We start from the raw sequence: 17671 nt of genomic DNA, 5'->3' as shown, positions 1-17671 counted from the left end.
GTTTAAGTTTTCCTAAACATTGTTTAAACCTAAATGTGAGCATGGGAGCGGTGGACAACATAGAAAACAATATTCGTACATCATTGAAGACCAAACGTGTTCGTGTGTCTGAGTTTTTCAAAGATTTTGATCGGCTTAGATCTGGGTCCATTACAGCTTCTCAGTTCAAGAGATGTCTTGATCAATTTCTTGGCTTGAAGCTCTCAGCTAAGGAAATAGATGAGATAGCCGACAAATACTGCTTGAAAGATGGAATGGTAAATTACCGGGCTTTTTCTGATGTTATTGATCAGAACTTCCACCCAGAGAAGTTAGAAGCTGATCCAGAGTCTCAGACTGTCCCAACTTTGGAGTACCTTGGCACTGAGAGGTCCCATGTTCAACTTGGTCCTGAGCTTGTAAAGGAAGTTGACTCTATTTTGTTAAAGATACAAAACTACTACACCTATCATGGCGTCAATATTCGAACATGCTATGAGGATTTTGATCGCCATCACAATGGCTTGGTCACGATGTCACAATTCGCAAGACGCTTCCCAGGACCACCTGATGTGACGGAGAATGAGATTAAGCTTCTAGCACAGCATTACCAAGACCCCTCTAAACCAGGGATGACAAATTACCTAAATTTCCACCATGATGTAGAACACATTAAAAATGTGGCAGCCATCGATAAAGTGGTGTTGGCAACCACAGTATCAGAGCACCCATCTGCTGTTGTCTATGACGATTCCTCTATTGAAGCAAACCCAGATTTGAAGAAAATTTTTGATCAAATTCGAGTGGCCATTTATAAAAACGGGATTCGAACCACTGAGTTTTTCAAAGACCATGACAAGTTAAGAAGTGGAGTCATAACTGAGAATCAATTCATCTGTGGTTTATCCCTTGGTTGTGGCAAAGAAGCTCATCTTACAAAGAAGGAAATCGCAAAGTTGGCTGAGCACTACAAGACTCTTGATGGTAGGGTACAATACAAAGCATTCTGTGACATCATGGAGAATGCGTTCAATGTTCCTGGCTTGGAAAAGAAACCGACCATTCACCCAGTTTCACCACCATCTGGGGCTCTAACGAGATCGCTTGCTCAGCTTTCATCTGAAGAAGAACAACGTTTGGTTGAAGTCTTATCTAATCTTGGTGAAGTTGTGAGGAAAAGGCGTCTTCTACTTTATCCGTACTTCAAGGATTATGATCGTGGTGTGGCTTACACTAGGAATGTTACCAAGTCACAATTTGCAAGAATCCTGCACTTTCTAAGTCTAGATGTAAGTGAAGAAGACTTGAAGCTTTTGTGCAGAAAGTTTGAAGAACCAACTAGTCAGGATGTGAACTATCCTGCTTTTTGCCAAGCTATTGATCAGGAGTTTAACCATTATACAGTGGATGCCTCGAAACCGATACCAGGTACTGAGTATGTACCACCACCACCTGCGGCAGTGATCGATACAAGCCATATCAACATGAATGAACTTATACAGAGAATACAACATCATGTTTTAGTTAACAGGATCAGAGTTGGAGAATTCTTTGAGGATTTTGATCCACTGAGAAGCGGTTCTATTTCGAGATCAATATTTACACGTGGATTGAATTCAATGGGTGTTGAATGGCTTGATAAGGCGCATGTGTTCGCTCTGCTGGAGATGTACTCTGATCCAAAGAAAACAGATTGTGTGCTGTGGACCAACTTCCTCACAGACATTGAATCTGTGTTCACGCAACGAGGTTTGGAGAAAGATCCAACTAAAAAAGTTGCTCCTCTTGAGTCTTTCATCTTGCCCAAAGAAGGAGCTAATTTACAGTGGAGTATGGCTTCAGAGAATGACTTCAAAGCATTTGAAGAAGCAATGGGAAGAATGAGAAGCAGAGCAATACAGAGAAGGATTCTCGCAAAACCAGTGTTCCAGGATTTTGACAAACATAACAACGGTCATGTCACAAAATCTCAATTCAGGCAGTGTCTAGCTTCACTGGATTTGCATGCAGATGAAGGTGAAGTGAATGCTATTGAGTGTAAGTTTACTGATAGCATTGGGTTTGATTACATAAGATTCCTGGGTGAGCTAATGCCTCAGATACGTGATGTTCCAAAGTATAAGGAGCATTTAAAGGAGTTACAAGCTGTCAATGCTCATAAGAAACCAATGGAAATTGATGCTCTTACTGATGTTCAAACCATCATGAATAAAATTAAAATCAAAGTCTCAAAGGAGAGAATGCGAGTGTATGAGTTCATGAAGGATTATGACAAGCTTAAAACTGGAAGAATACTTATGCCAAACTTCAAGAGGGCTCTTGATCTTGCTGGGTTGGAGCTAAAGGAATCTGAAGTAAAATTACTAAGCGACACTTTCCAGTCACCAGGCGAACCAGATTTCTGTGATTACTTAGCATTCAGTGATGAAATAGAATCAATCTTTACATTGAAGCACTTGGAGAAGCAACCTCTCACTGCTCCTACGCAGTTTAAACCTCCAGTAGAATGGCAGTTGAACACATTATCTGAGGAGGCGGAAATTGTATACAACATGGCCATGAGTCGAGTTGCTGAACATGTAAGAAAGACGAGGAACCAACTCTTCCCGCTTTTTGAAGATTACGATCGCGTCCACAACGGCACAGTGTCCAGATCTCAGTTCCACCGAGTCCTCAGTGAACTAGAGATGGGATCACTCCTCAGTGAACAAGAGTTCAGGGTGATCTTCACAAAGTTCAATGTGAGGATTGGAGGTAAAAACGATGTCAACTATCTCCCTTTCTGCGACAGAATTTACGAGATCGCACGATTTGATCCATTCAAACCATGAACACTGTTGCTGTTTGATAATCTAATATACTGTTTGCTTTTTGTTACTTTATTGTTTTTTTACCAAAAAATATTTATGTGTGTTTTTTAGAAATTCCATTGGTCACTGTGTATATATACATCCTTAGCCTTATCTGCTGTAAATAAGCCCCATACATATTTTATTTGAGTTCATATATAGCCCATACATTTTATCCTGAGCTTCTCGTCATGATCGACTTATTTCATCTTAGCCTTTGTTGCTGTGTGCTACTGATTGTTTTATAATACAAGTTCCATTTAGATATATGCTTAACCAAAGAGCTCTTCATGTTTAACTTACTGTTCCTTATTATAAACACTGTAATTCCAGATTAAATGAGTTCACTGTAATTTACACTCCATATGTTCTTGCTTCAAGTTAGTTGCATTTTGTTTTCATTATGTTTTCACCACATACAGGGTCTACGAATAGGTGTTATAGCACAATGTTGAATTTAACATTATGTCGCCGTTTACCAAATCTAGTAGCTACATGCCACAACACATGCATCCGAACATCAAGCCAGGCTTCTGTATCTATCCAGGAAAATATAAAAAATAAACGAAAACTTGCGAAATTGGGTGGAGGGCAGAAAAGGATTGATGCTCAGCATAAGAAGGTGGTGTATGGTGCATTATTATAACTTTTTTCCGATATGGGTCAAGTCCAGTCTGTTGGCACATTATGTCAGAGGGAAGTTGGGATCTTCATAACATGTGTCATTACAATATGTTTATTTTTGCTATCACAGGGCAAACTAACAGCTCGACAGCGAATAGAGGTTCTGCTTGATCCTGGAACCTTCACTGAGTACGACATGTTTGTTGAACAGCGGTGTATCGACTTTGGAATGGACGCACCTGAAAACAAAGTATTTTAGAAACTTTGTATAAACTTTCATGTTGTATTAGTGATTATATAGCCTAGCAACTAACCATCAAACTGTTATATTTTAATGATAATCTGTAAACAGTAATATTTCTGACGGATTAACGTTACAATAAAAATGTTTTTTTTCCAAAAATGACAATTTGGATTTAACTGACACCACATAAATATAACCAGTTCTAACTTTCAATCGAATCAGATTTTGTCACTATTTTTTACAAGTTTTTTTTATAAAACATTTTTTTTTTTTTCTAGTTTGCTGGTGATAGTGTAGTGACAGGACATGGACTGATTAATGGAAGACAAGCATACGTGTTCTCTCAAGACTTCACTGTGTTTGGTGGCTCATTATCAAGTGCTCATGCTCAGAAGATATGCAAGGTTTGTATGTTGTTTATATGTTGCTGTAATACGTAAAACGAGCACAAGGTGTATGTAACAAAACGTTATAAAAACTGTTGTTGCCCTGCCATGCTAGTTACATTCATATATTCAGTAGCCTATACAATAATTTAAAAAATCTTTTTAACAAGCCATTCCTACTTATAGTTCCTTTTGCTGTTTCTATATTTAACTAATAACGGCAGCATGCGGTGTATGAAACAGAAAACCTCTGTTATAACGACAGTCATTGCCTCACCATGCGGGTATATAATATATACGTTAATTTTTTTTAATCAATAGGCCATACAGGTATCATAACATTTTTAACTCTTCTTTTAACAAGTCAATTAGGTAAACCGTTAGGCTGGTGACCCGTAAAGTTAGAAAATGTTTCTTAGCTTTCACTGATACTTGCTGTGCTGTATAATTTCACTGGTTACCAGCTAATGATTACTGCACCATTGATCTCTATATACTTATTCTTCCATATATATTTAGATAATGGACCAAGCAATGTTGGTTGGGGCTCCTGTTATTGGTTTAAATGATTCAGGTGGAGCAAGAATACAGGAGGGTGTGGAATCACTTGCTGGTTATGCAGATATTTTCCAGGTTTTATATCTTTTGTTGCTTTACTGTGTGTTTGGTCTTCTACAGATAGTATGTTTATGAATGCATCATGTGTGTCTGATGTATAGGTAGACACACATTTTGTATATTGCAATAGTGAACTTAATGTGTTATGTTTCTGGTAGAAATACATAGGATACCCATGTTATAACTTAACAGCGAACATGGGTGTAGGAATATATCATATACGTTCACAAAGACACCAATATTGGCAGCGTTATAACTTGACAGAAGACATAAACTTTCCACAACATAATATCTAGTCTGATATTAAGATACTACTAACTCAATTAACAAACAAAAATATGGCACTCTACTTTATTTCATCACAAGTTTCCTCCCACAGCGTAATGTAATGGCATCAGGTGTTGTGCCCCAGATCTCTATGATCATGGGTCCATGTGCAGGAGGTGCCGTGTACTCACCTGCACTAACTGACTTCACATTCATGGTGAAAGATACTTCATATTTGTTCATTACTGGACCTGATGTTGTGAAGGTAGGTCGTGTGAAATTTTGTTGTTTGTTTTATATTGCTCGATCTAAAAAGTCTGTTGGCAGAAACGGTATGTATTCAGCTTAAAATTCTGTAACAAAGCTTTTAAATGGCATTTTCCACTGGTTATTTATGCTACTAGTGTAACCCAGGCCAATAAACCCTTTAGTTATATTTGTACCTTTCTACCTTTTTAGTCAGTTACAAATGAAGACGTAACATCCGAAGAGTTAGGTGGAGCGAAACCTCACACAACTGTATCAGGGGTGGCTCATAAAGCATTTGATGATGATATTGATGCGTTGTTACAACTGAGAGAATTTTATAATTTCCTTCCAATGAGTAATAAAGACAACGCACCAATTGTATCCACAGATGATCCAAGGTTAGTTTGTTTATTACTTGATGATTTCCTATACAAACATATATATATACTTAGTCTTACGGTTTCTTTAGGAGTACTGTAACAAATATCCTATTAATGCCGAAATATAGTATTTTGCTGCCGTAACCACAAAATAAAGTTTTTTCTTAACGAAGTAACAAGTATTAATATATGATATTTCAATGACAGTGATCGCCTTTGCCCTCTACTGGACAACATTATACCACTAGAGAGCACCAAAGCTTACGATATGATCGATGTTGTTAAATCAGTGAGTTCAACTTTTTCCTAAATATGTCAATGTTATTTTAAAGACTGGCCTTGGGTGCCATGTCAGTAATAGAAGTTAAAAGTTTATTGTGCTAATATCTTCCATAGGTGGTGGGTGAAGTGCACTGCACCAGAAGACCTGAAATTACAGTTATTATCAACCACAATATATTTACAAACTTTTTTCTGGCATAAAACTTAATTTTGATTTTATTGAAAATCCACGTTTCATCTGCCGATCAAGGCGGCTCATAAGGACCATATTCACAGACTTTAAGATGACTTTAATGTGTTTGATATGTTGTCATCTAACTAGCTATCTCCCCACACAGTTATCAGACAACAATTACTTTTGGGAAGTGATGCCAAACTATGCAAAGAATATTGTGGTTGGATTTGCAAGGATGGGTGGAAGGACTGTGGGGTTTGTGGGGAATCAACCAAAAGTTGCTTCAGGTAAATAATGGATCCTTTATGCTTGACGCTGCTACCATTGTGAATGTATGTGTCTTGGGCAACATACTTAATGGACAATTCTCCAACCCAGTGGTCACAAATGGGTTTTCCAAGTGAATAGTCCTGCTTGCTGCTTAGACGAGGATAAATGCTTGGTTATTAAGGACATCACCCATAATGTTTAGCATTTTTAGGCTGAATAGGATCTTGTGGCAATTTTTATCCAACCTCAATAGGACGTAGCAGACCTTTGAAATCACAACAGTTACAAATAGTTTGATTGTATTCAAAGTGTAATTCTCTATGCCATACAGCTTATTTTTCATTTTTAAGTGCTAGTTTTATGTTCTAATGTTTTATATCATATCATAGTTTTAACATTTAACTTTAACACACCACCCAGGGTGTCTTGACATCAATTCTTCAGTAAAGGGAGCTCGCTTTGTTCGCTTCTGTGACAGCTTTAACATACCACTTATAACGCTGGTTGACGTACCTGGATTCTTACCAGGCACTGGGCAGGAACATGGGGGTATTATACGACATGGGGCCAAGCTCTTGTATGCTTATGCTGAAGCTACTGTGCCAAAAATAACAGTAATCACTAGGAAGGTAGGATTTGTTTGCGATGTTTTAAAATTGCTAACTTCTATTTTTGATACATCTTTTAATGTTCTGACTCCTTTTTTTGATATTTCTTTTAGTATACTGACTTATATTTTAATGCTGCCAAGGCTTAAGTCACCTTAGTGGTTACGTTCTTGCATTGTAAGCCAAGGATACCAGATTCTATGCTTTATATGGATAGTAATACCAGAAAACCCACAAATTTAAATACGTGTTAACTCTTTAATGGGCACAAGCCACAAGGTATATGAAACAGAACTCCTTTGTTACTCTGGCACCTGAAGATAAATAAGTTTTTTTTTTTATTCATTCTATCCAAAAATTCAAAAACTGCCCCCACCAGGCATATGGAGGTGCATATGATGTGATGTCATCTAAACATCTTCGAGGTGACATCAACTATGCATGGCCAACTGCTGAAGTAGCTGTTATGGGAGCTAAGGGAGCTGTTCAGATTATATTCCGTGGTAAAACAAACCAGGCAGAACAAGAGGCAGAATATATTGAAAAGTTTGCAAACCCTTATCCTGCTGCTACTAGAGGTAAGCTGTATTTTTTTGTTTTATAAAATAAATCGAATTTGTCATTTCTTAGCCTGTTGAATAAAACTGTTTCACAAATTTTACAAAACTATTAGTTAATTTGTAACAACTGTGCTCAAAAATGCTTTTGTTTTATAATAATTTGGTTTTACAAAAACAAAACAATTTGAAACATTGTATTGTCCTCACAGAAGTCCGTTAAAAATATGTAGCTTTTATGACTTTCGTAGCAAAAAGTTCCCCAACCCCTGCTGTATGCTTATCTGATCATGATTTGATTGACAGGTTATGTTGATGACATCATAGAGCCACGAACCACACGTTCAAGGATTTGTCGCGACTTAAAATTACTTGCAAGTAAACAACAATCCAACCCATGGAAGAAACACGCTAACATGCCATTATGATGTCATAACATCTTCTTATGATGTCATAACATCCTCTTATGATGTCGTTACATCCTCATATGATGTCATAATCACACACGATGACACAGTCCCTAGAGTGCAATTTTAAAAACTTATCCCTATGTGAAAAAAAGAATTTAAATTTGTGTCCACGTCATCACGTGACGTAATATTTTACTAGCTCAGCAAATTTGAATTATGTTAATCTTATTGTTTTTAACTTAAGTCTTATTGCATCATGTGAGTATATTAATAAATCATTATTGTCTGCAAAATATGGCACAGTGGGTGATATTGTTTGGTTTTATTAGTTCGACCTAGTTCTTATTCGGTTAGACTCCAGTTTGCCTAAAATATGTAGTGTATGTAAATGCGTTGTACTGTACATTATGCAAATCATTTAGCTAAATTACAAAACTATACATTGCCACATTATTAAAAAGCCAATTTACTGCGTTTTAAATACACTCTGTGAAAGACAATACTATTGTTGCTCTTTTAAAATTGTTACCGTGTTTTAAACGTAATATTGTAAGTCTTAAACGTCCTGTCAGCTATTTTTATTCCTGAAGTACGTGTCTAGTTATTTATGACGGTTATACAACTATGTTATGTAAGACACGATCGTGAATTAGGTAAGCATATGAGAAATGAACTTCGCAATATCTGTGGTTTCCCATGTTCTCACATCGCTTGTGGCAAAATCTAGCTGGGCCCAATCGGTGAACAGATGTGGGCGTAAAAGGGGTGTGGCTACAGATTGAGAATAAATTGCGTACATTGCGTAACGTCTCGAAAAGTCTCGTGTACTTTATTATACGAGTATTGGGCATGTTACCGATTGAATTTATCCGAGTATAACACGTGTTATAGCTAATGATAGAAAGTGTTTAATGCCTGTGAAGTATTTTAGCCTTTTTTACGACCCTTACTTTTTCAATTATTTATCCACAGCTTATGTATATAATACTGTGGGGTAAGATGGAATACTGTTAGCACCTAAATCCCATATTTCCCAATTGTGTTTTTAACAATACTTATTTAGAGGCGCGGCTACTGGCAAACGTAAATAATGAAATCTCACGCCCCGCTTGTTGCAGGAAAAAGGCAGTTCAAATACAACGAACTGCGAGGTCTGTTATGTAAGTCATTCTCGAGGTCTGTTATGTAAGTACACTGGAGTTGTGCGCAGACGCTGTTCGTGGAAAATTGTAATGACTTCACACGTTAAGCAAGAGGCCTTGAGACTTGCCATTAAAGGTTGGTAACTATAAGCACAAGCAATGAATTATATTATGTTTCTGGTGTATTAAAATTCTGAAAGAGATCTTTTGACAATTGTTTTTGGCCTGCATCAGAAGATCCCTTTCAGAATAACAAGAGATTAAGTTACATAATATATGTTCGTTGTATAATAGGTATGTTCATCGGCGATTCTGTAGCAATGCCAGTGCACTGGTATTACAACGTGCTTGACATAAAGAGAGACTTTAACGGGTGGATAAGCAAATACGAGAGACCACTTAGCGATCACCCCTCCAGCATACTGCGCAAATCAAACAAAGGTAACCAGATGTTTTTATTTGCGTGTTTGAAAACAATGACACAAGGAAAGAAAGATGACAGAAAGAAATATTTTTGGCTACATCGTTAAAAGTTTCCCAAATCATCAATCGCTCAAGTATTTGTCGCATATAAAAAACGTATCTTTCCAAATTTAAAAAGTAAAAAAAAAGTCACAGTTTTTAGAGATCGGCGATAATTAATGTTTCCAGTGTTTTAAAAGTTATTTTTTGTCTTTATTTTCGTGGGGCATTGGGTTAAAGTTATGTTCATGCATCATGTGGTAGGGGTAAGGTGGCTTGTCCTTGATCATTGGTCCCCAGGGTGGGTAAAACGGGAAACTCCCTAAATTTAGAAGAAAAAAAAACAGTAAACTCTCGTTGATTTAAAACGTAATGTTTTATAATGTTATGTATTGGTAAGATGGTTCATGCCTTTATTTTCTTTTTCGTCCCATTTAAGAAGAAACAAAGAATATTTACAGAATTATATAACGTTAGCGTTGTTGTTGTAAAATATCACTCTCTTCTATAATTCTAAGATATAGTAGGGTGGGGGAAGATGGGACACTTTGTCAGACGAGACTTTTTTTAAATTTTCTTTTTACGGACCCTCATTTAATGATAATCAGGAAAATAAGGTTCCAGAATTATTCGACAGTAATATCACGACTTTATAAAATGCCCGTCAAAGCTGATTGCCGTTTTTAAATATTAAAAAAATATGTAAAATACAACAGTATAGTTTGAACTGGTAAAAAAATGCGAAATAGTAAAGTGCTATTTTTGAATGCTCGTTAAATCATAGTAAAGCCGAAGGTTTTTTTAGTTTGCGTGTGCGAACGGTTAAACTAGTCCCACCATGGCCTACTAAAGATATCTTTAGTAGGCCATGGTCCCACCTTTCCCCACATTGTATACTAAAACGCGGGTACGAGGTTTGTGAAACAGAACATCCGTGTTATAACGGTCGTCACTCCTCGGCACGCAGGATAAAAACCATATTCCATTTATTTACCTTGTTGCTCTTGTGGTCCACTTTTATTCGGGGATGTGCTCATTGTATTGGAGGGTGGGCGGTTGTATGATAATGGTATGATAGTAGGACGGGGATGCATCCATTGCTTAGTACGTGAACAGTAAGCTTTCCTGGTTGGCCATGCTATGTATGCTGGTTGTAGCACTGAGTACGGTGGTACCGTAACAGGGGGATTTCCCATGTTCGGGAATGCGGGAAAATTACCTGTAGTGGTATGATAATGCAAGTTATAGAATAGTAAAAGTAGTTGTTACGTTTTTAATTCGTATTGTAGAAATTTGTTTATACACACGTATGGTAATGTTAGCGATAATTCGATTCGTCGTTTTGATAATTAAAATGGCGTTAAATCGCCGCGGGAGATTTATGTCTTCGTAGCTGGTTTGGCGAATGTATAATGTTGCCATCGTTCTGTATAAACTGATGTACACGCTTAAAATTAAGTATCCAAATCATGCTGTGATTATCTTGCTTTATGGCTACTGACACAAAAACGGTTAAGTGCAAAACAGGCAGTGCTTATCCGTTATTTAACCTTTTTATGTATAAATTACGTTCCTCCAGCTATATTCTCCTTACCTGGCGACGTGAACCTAGGCTGTTGAGGGGCGATTGTGCGTGGTTGGCATGGGTAAAACGAGGGTGGGTGCTTGGGGTTCGTGTGGTAATCCCGGAACATGTGCGGGTTTGTAGGCATGAGTGGGGTTGGTCGTATAACCTTCGGGTGGTCGCGTTCTTTTGTTTCTTGTTGGTCCATGACGTCATTAGGCTTAATCGTGACGTCATTGGATCTTGTCGTGGCGTCATGGGGTTTGGTGATGACGTCACTAAGCTTCCGGGTGATGTTGGTTAGTTTGCTGATGGTTTTGTGGGGAGTACTGCTAGTGTCATTAGACTTGTTACTGACGTCACAAGATCTAGTGACGATGACGTCACCAGTTTGGCTAGTGACGTCATCCGATCTGGTGACGTTTATATCCTTGTCTTCCGATTCTTCCGTTTCTGATTCTTCCTCTTCACTTTCATCATCGCTGCTTTCTTCGTCTGTAAGTTTGTGTTAGGTTTATGCTTGTTGCTATTTTCACCTTGCTATTATATTTTATATGGGTTAGGGGGAACTAGGGATTTTTAAAACGGCTATGAGTTTAAACGAGCTCTTTTATATCTGTGTATATGTACTGGATAAATTAGAATTACCACTTTCTGACGTCTCTTCTTCTTCGTCTGTCTCTTCTTTCTTCTCTGGTGATGCAACAGCCATGTTCTTGATTCTACTCCGAGTAAACATCCGATTCTGCGGCTCTTCTTCCTTTTTCGGACTTTTTTGTTTTTCTGGCAACTTTTCGGAGATTTTTGGCTCTGGGTCGGAAATTTTTGGCTGTTTCGGTTTAGGAAAACCTACAACGTCTATTGCTTCTGCCTTCACTGGTAAATTAAACTTGTGAGTTTTATCACTAACTGAGCAGTTTGGGTTTGAGGAATTCCTGTAACTTTCGAGATGCTTCTTCATTTCTTGTTCTAACTTCGCTGTTATGCTGGTGGAGCTATCGTCGGTAAACTGGACAGAAGGTTCTAAAAATCAAAGGAATATAAAGAAAACATGCATATATAGTAGGTTGGGGTCCCTTGTGGTATGAAGGTGGTTGGTAGTAAACTAAGAATATGTAAAGAATTATATAACCATATTTATATCCTCAGTATTCTAAAATAAAATACCTTTGTTATTCGGTAAAAACTTGAATATGAAATATGGGACAATGTGTGCTTAAACGTATCCCATCTTACCCCACAGTACTACATAGGTAACTAGTTTTAGTCACCAGTTTCAGTTTTGTAGCGTTTGTTGTCAAAAGACGGGTGCCTCATCGGTTGAGTTTTTCGCCGACGTTTTGACATGAAAACAGGCGGTGGTCTCGGTCGGAACTCGGTAAACATGGCTCTGTCCTGCCTGTAGCCCGGTAACCCGGTCATAAGGTGTCGATTTAGGAGCGCAGGGCCAGCAACTTGGGCCATGGCAGATGAACTGATGGGCCTTCTAGTTGATGTTCGCACGCTACGTTTCATGAAAACGAGCAAGTCCATACGGTCCCGGTGAAAATAACTAAAAAATGCAAAATTTTGTTAATTGAATGAATGTAGTTTAATCCTTGCTGTAGTTAAGTGTCTTGTCCAATGGTATCGGCATTGAGCCTCGAACTCAGCATTTCCTGATAGAAGCGAGCGGTAAAATCACATACATGAATATTTGTAATAAATTTGATATTAAGTTTGTACAGGGTGTTTCAATGATTTTTTTAAATATAACATTTGCATAGATGCAATAAATTTGTCCTAATTAGTTTGTGTGTAAATCGACTAAGCAATATTTTTACTTACGGATGGTAATATCTTCGTATATGGTTTGGTTCAGCAGGTCTTTCTAAACAAAAGCCTTCTATAACTTTTCTGAACCCGTATGCGTGCAGTTGTCGTATAAAGCTTGTAGTCGATGTTGTTTTTAGTTGATATCGCCATCTTGCCGCTGTGTTTTGCAGTAACTCGTCCTCAAAATCTCTTGTATTTATAACCAAGTGGTCGCCGCTAACACCCCAATATAGTGAGTGACACTGCGTATCGCTCAACATGCGATACAACTTGTTAGGAAAAAGCGCGACTGACATTGAAATATCGGCAACGTTGAACATATTTCCTGTGTTCGACTGCACAGCATTCATTGCAACTTCTAAATTTGCTATTTAAATCAGCAAGCTGTGCTCTGTCTGCATTTTTAGACTGGTAGCGATTTGATTTTTTTTCCATTGATACTGTTTTTGTCTCTTTATGACGTAACAATGCTGCAATAATGCTCGTTTGTTACACATTCTCGATAATGACGTTTGTATTGCTTGACGACGCTTAACGCTTCAAAACAAAAAATGGCGACCAAGTATTAAAGTTTTAAATCATTCCATAGTTAGTTTTTCCATATTTTTACGAGATATAAACACACGCAAACCTGCGAATAAATAACTGTTAAACAGAAAAAAAGACGGGACAGCGATATAATTGTAAGAATACGTAATAAAATAGATTATACAGAATTTCCTCTAATTTTAGCTTTTTTTGTCACATTATAAACCTTTTATGCGGCTGTGTGGTTTTTGCATTGTAATGTAAAATTTGTTTCCACAACGAACGTTTTATGAAAAATCGGACAGCGAATCTTTGTCTCTTGCCTATTTAGTTATATTAATATTTTGTCTTTGCTATAACATCTTTTCTATTGAGTTGTATTTAAACAGAGGGCTGTCTAAATTGTGAGGTACAAAGCAGGCCAACATAAATTTAACAGTAACTCATTCATTCCTTAAATTAAACTGATTTTATAATAATTCCAGGTGGCAGTGGACGACACGCTTCAGATAAAGACCACCCACCTCCAGTAATTGGAAATGTAATCCTGCATGGAAAACTTGATGCCTGGTCCGAAAATGCATCAACGTCGCATTATCACCAAGGTAGGATAACTGCGTTCTTTATTCTGGTACTGTTGTTAGCATGCCTAATGTAATGCTTGAAAATTGCACGTCGTAATAAAACTTTACCCCTGGGACATCCGGCATGACATCGACAGGGCATAATATGGCAAGTTAAACACCAAAACAAACACAACTCTGGAAATAAAACAATTTTTAAGTGCTAAAACATTACTTGACTAATACAGGTTGATGATAAGCTGCGTAAGATTTAAAACTGTGATCTATAGCTTTTACCCGTAAGGTTTAGTATGACCTAAACTTTAGGTCCCTTAAGTGATTGGAAAAACACCGTGTCACCTTGAAAAAAACACCGTACTAAGCAAACTAGGATTTTAGATTATTTAATTTGATATTTTCTATTAAGTATTTCACAAAATCTAGCAAAAATGGCAGTTATTTCCTTAAAACTTCTTGCTCAAAATGGCATCTTCTTTAGGTATGGCTGCAGGGCAAAACACATTGAATTGCCATTGCGCTTTACAAGTTATGAGGACTTTAAGTTCCAGGGGCTTTGATTCTGATACCGACCTTATAAAACAAGTTCTTCACGATTATGTTGTTTTTATGACCACTCCTAATTCTCACAACGATACATACGCCGAGTCGTGGCACAGGTATTAATGCATATATAATAGGATTGGGAAAAATGGGACATCTTTTATTTTCTCGTCCCTTTTGATAGAAAACAAAAAATGTTCGAAGAATTATGAAACCTAATAAATGGGGCGAGAAAATACCATGAACTGATGTCCCATCTTTCTCCATCGTACTATGTTTATTTTTATCTAAAGTGTTCATATTTAGACTTTAAGCTATTATTACCCGAATGCATTTAGTAACGTCCTTTCTCATAGGTTTACGTACAATGTTTATTTACAGGGCTTTCTTTGCGGATTGGGTTGTCGCAAATAAACCGACGGACCGTGATGCTTTGTTTGAGTTTGCTAAACGAAGATCTGACAGAATGCTTAAACAAGTGAGGCAATATATTAAACATGTAATGCGACAACTTAATATCAGTTATATGTGTGTTGGTGGTAGCGGCCATACATTTTAATTCGTATTCAGTTTTCAAGCTTATGCTGTTGGTATGGCCTATAGATTTATACGCCACAGTTAACCTATTCCAACCTTTATAATAGTACTGTGGGGTAAGATGAACAACATTTGAACATATTATCCCATATTTCATATTGGTGCTTTGAACATTTATTAACACAAATTTTAGAGTCGTGAGGATCTGGTTATATAATCTGTAAATACTCTTTGTTTACTACCAAATCAAATAAAAAAAAATACGTAGACCACCTTACCTAACCTTCTATAAACACAACTGGTTACTTGAAATGATGTTTGGTCGCTTTAATAAATACCGGCAGCAGTTAATTTCTATTCCGCATATTTTGGTTACATGCTGACGCTTAAGTTGTGCTTTAACAGTTATTTGTTTCAAGTCACCTGATAAACAACTTGAAGCAGTCGGATTGTTCGTTGTTCCCTTGCCTATCATTCTATACAACATTCATCGACCACTTGACCATGTTGTGAAAATTGCTAAAGAATTCGTAAGGTAAATAAATGAAATAAACTTATACTTAACCCAGCGTGGCGGACAACGACAGTCATTATAAAACGGGTGCTGATTTTGTTTTTAACAATTAAAAAAATTAGAATCGAGGGCTAAGGTTGTATAAAATTTTGTAAACAAATGAGATTGATATTAAATGGAACGATATGAAAGAAAAAAACTTGTCCCAACCTAACCCACCTTAATAATACTACTATTAAGGATAACACACCCGGTGAATCTGATAGACGAACACCTGGTTCGTTATATTACGGTTCTGCACTCTGTGGTTCGAGGTGCATCGTTACGTGACGAAGCTGAGAAGGCGTTAAAGGAATGTCTTGGACCTACTGCTGTTCATATGATAAATGCGTTTGATGCAAAGATTGAAAAGTAAGTGTTGGTTAATGTACTAAGGCAAATATATTAGTGTTTTAGTGATCGAATAAATGGCACTTGATATCGTGAGGGGGCTACATTATTCCCTAGAACATGGGTGTTCTGGTACATGCACCTCGTGTCTGGTTACGAGTTCCAACGAATGAAAGTTTGTGGGTGGTTGTGTAGATTGACGTTTTGTGAATATGTGACTCACAATTTGATTACACAATCATCGGACTGGTTGCGTCTTACCACATATATAGCTTGCGGGCCTCTGTGAGATTGCATAGCTCTTTTTAGGTTGAATGTAAAGATTAAAATATCATGAATAAAGTCTTATAAAATGTGCTTATACAGTATAGGCTAGGGTAAGGTTGTCCATGTTTGATTATTTTTTCTCATCTGGTATTAACCAAAGAATATTTACAAAATCAGGAAACACGGAACTGCCAACTGTATTTATCTTATAAACCATTGGACTATGATTCTTATCGCGAAAAAAGATTACCACACGGTTTACGAATTCGTAGAAGACTTGGTTCTAAATTATTTCGTTTTCACTAGGTCGACTGACGTTCTTTCTACCTTTCAACGAGTCACTGACCAAATTGGTATTGCTTGTTACATAGAAGGAGCAATGACAAATATCTATCACATATGTAGGCACTACTATGATGATTTTGAAAGTGGTATACTTATGAATGTTAATATAGGAGGTAAGCGAAAGTTAATAATTGTTATGTACTGTTGAATGAATGTCACTTATAGTTAGGGTGGGGAAGATTACAAATAGCCCACACTTGTTTTATTCCCATCTTGTGCTTGCTTAAAAGTTACTACGTAACTTTCCACCTCTTTGGAATGGAACAATTACTTTAACAATTCCTTTAACATGTTCGGATGTATAAGAAGAGCTTCTGTAGGCTACCTACACACTTTATTTTCCATCTATTACAAGCTGTAATGACCCCACCCTTCATTTAATAAGTTTTGTACATCTGTGTTATACAAAAGCGGGTATTTGTCGTTTTACCGTGAGGCCTTCGTTACTGTGACAGAAGAAACAAAACGAATTCATTTATACTTTGGTTCTAACCGCTTGCACATACCATTAGGCGAGAACTGTCATAGAGGGTCGGCGCTGGGAGCACTTCTAGGAGCGTCAGCAGGAGCATTGGGGAAGTCAATTCCGAAAAAATGGACAGAAGCTCTCGACTTTAATGACAAAATTGATCAGTTGTTTAATCAGAATTTAAAAAAATAAAGATTTTACGTTTAATTCTTGTTTATTGTTTAAAGCTTTATCATAAATAAATTATTAGACTCATTCAGTTTTATATTTGTCGTAATTGTACATGCATTTCCGTTAAAAAAATAAAATAAACGTATTTCCCAAATGTGGTGATGTACCGCTTGATTTACCAAAATAAAATACTGTGTTTACAGATTCTTTTGTGTGTTCAATAGGTTTTATCAATTTTATACTTAATATATCTTAACAAGTAATAGCTTTAAGAAAGAGTTAATTAATAAAGTTGAAAATGTCTCAGTATTAGGTTTTTACCTGTTTTAATGCAATATTTGTGGTAATATAAAAATTTGATGGCAACACTGAAAAGTCATGCCTGTTTTGCCTGGCGACGAAAATGGAAAATGAATATGCATGTTACATTAAAAATGCAGCTTTT

The 17671-nt window shown here is 36.9% G+C and overlaps 4 protein-coding genes across 4 annotated transcripts; 3 read left to right on the top strand and 1 right to left on the bottom strand.

Moving 5' to 3' along the window:
• The first annotated feature begins 41 nt into the window (after positions 1–41).
• LOC149734016 (uncharacterized) lies at positions 42–3250 on the top strand. The gene has a single exon (XM_089880399.1). The coding sequence runs from the start codon at positions 42–44 to the stop codon at positions 2808–2810; it is 2769 nt and encodes a 922-aa protein (XP_089736525.1). The 3' UTR covers positions 2811–3250.
• On the top strand, positions 2820–8398 carry LOC149734015 (propionyl-CoA carboxylase beta chain, mitochondrial-like). Its single transcript, XM_089880419.1, has 11 exons — positions 2820–3450; positions 3583–3702; positions 3975–4100; positions 4602–4715; positions 5080–5232; positions 5427–5614; positions 5804–5885; positions 6217–6340; positions 6744–6952; positions 7311–7509; positions 7795–8398. Exons 1-11 carry the CDS (start codon positions 3232–3234, stop codon positions 7914–7916), a joined length of 1656 nt encoding a protein of 551 aa, XP_089736545.1. The 5' UTR covers positions 2820–3231; the 3' UTR covers positions 7917–8398.
• A 619-nt stretch (positions 8399–9017) lies between these two features.
• LOC149734013 (uncharacterized) lies at positions 9018–17431 on the top strand. The gene is made up of 9 exons (XM_089880425.1): positions 9018–9176; positions 9335–9481; positions 13895–14014; positions 14472–14649; positions 14915–15011; positions 15490–15605; positions 15825–15995; positions 16548–16699; positions 17099–17431. The coding sequence occupies exons 1-9, from the start codon at positions 9131–9133 to the stop codon at positions 17245–17247; spliced, it is 1176 nt and encodes a 391-aa protein (XP_089736551.1). The 5' UTR covers positions 9018–9130; the 3' UTR covers positions 17248–17431.
• LOC149734014 (uncharacterized) lies at positions 9483–13308 on the bottom strand. The gene is made up of 6 exons (XM_089880418.1): positions 12894–13308; positions 12338–12618; positions 11715–12089; positions 11097–11561; positions 10497–10721; positions 9483–9824 (listed from the first exon to the last, which is right to left on the bottom strand). Exons 1-6 carry the CDS (start codon positions 13229–13231, stop codon positions 9703–9705), a joined length of 1806 nt encoding a protein of 601 aa, XP_089736544.1. The 5' UTR covers positions 13232–13308; the 3' UTR covers positions 9483–9702.
• Positions 17432–17671: the final 240 nt, after the last annotated feature.

The sequence above is a fragment of the Ciona robusta genome, chromosome 7 (genome assembly GCF_009617815.1).
Source record: "Ciona robusta chromosome 7, ASM961781v2".
Taxonomy (NCBI): domain Eukaryota; kingdom Metazoa; phylum Chordata; class Ascidiacea; order Phlebobranchia; family Cionidae; genus Ciona; species Ciona robusta.
The sequence above is the reverse complement of the archived record's forward strand: the minus strand, read 5'-3'. Positions and strand labels throughout refer to the sequence as shown.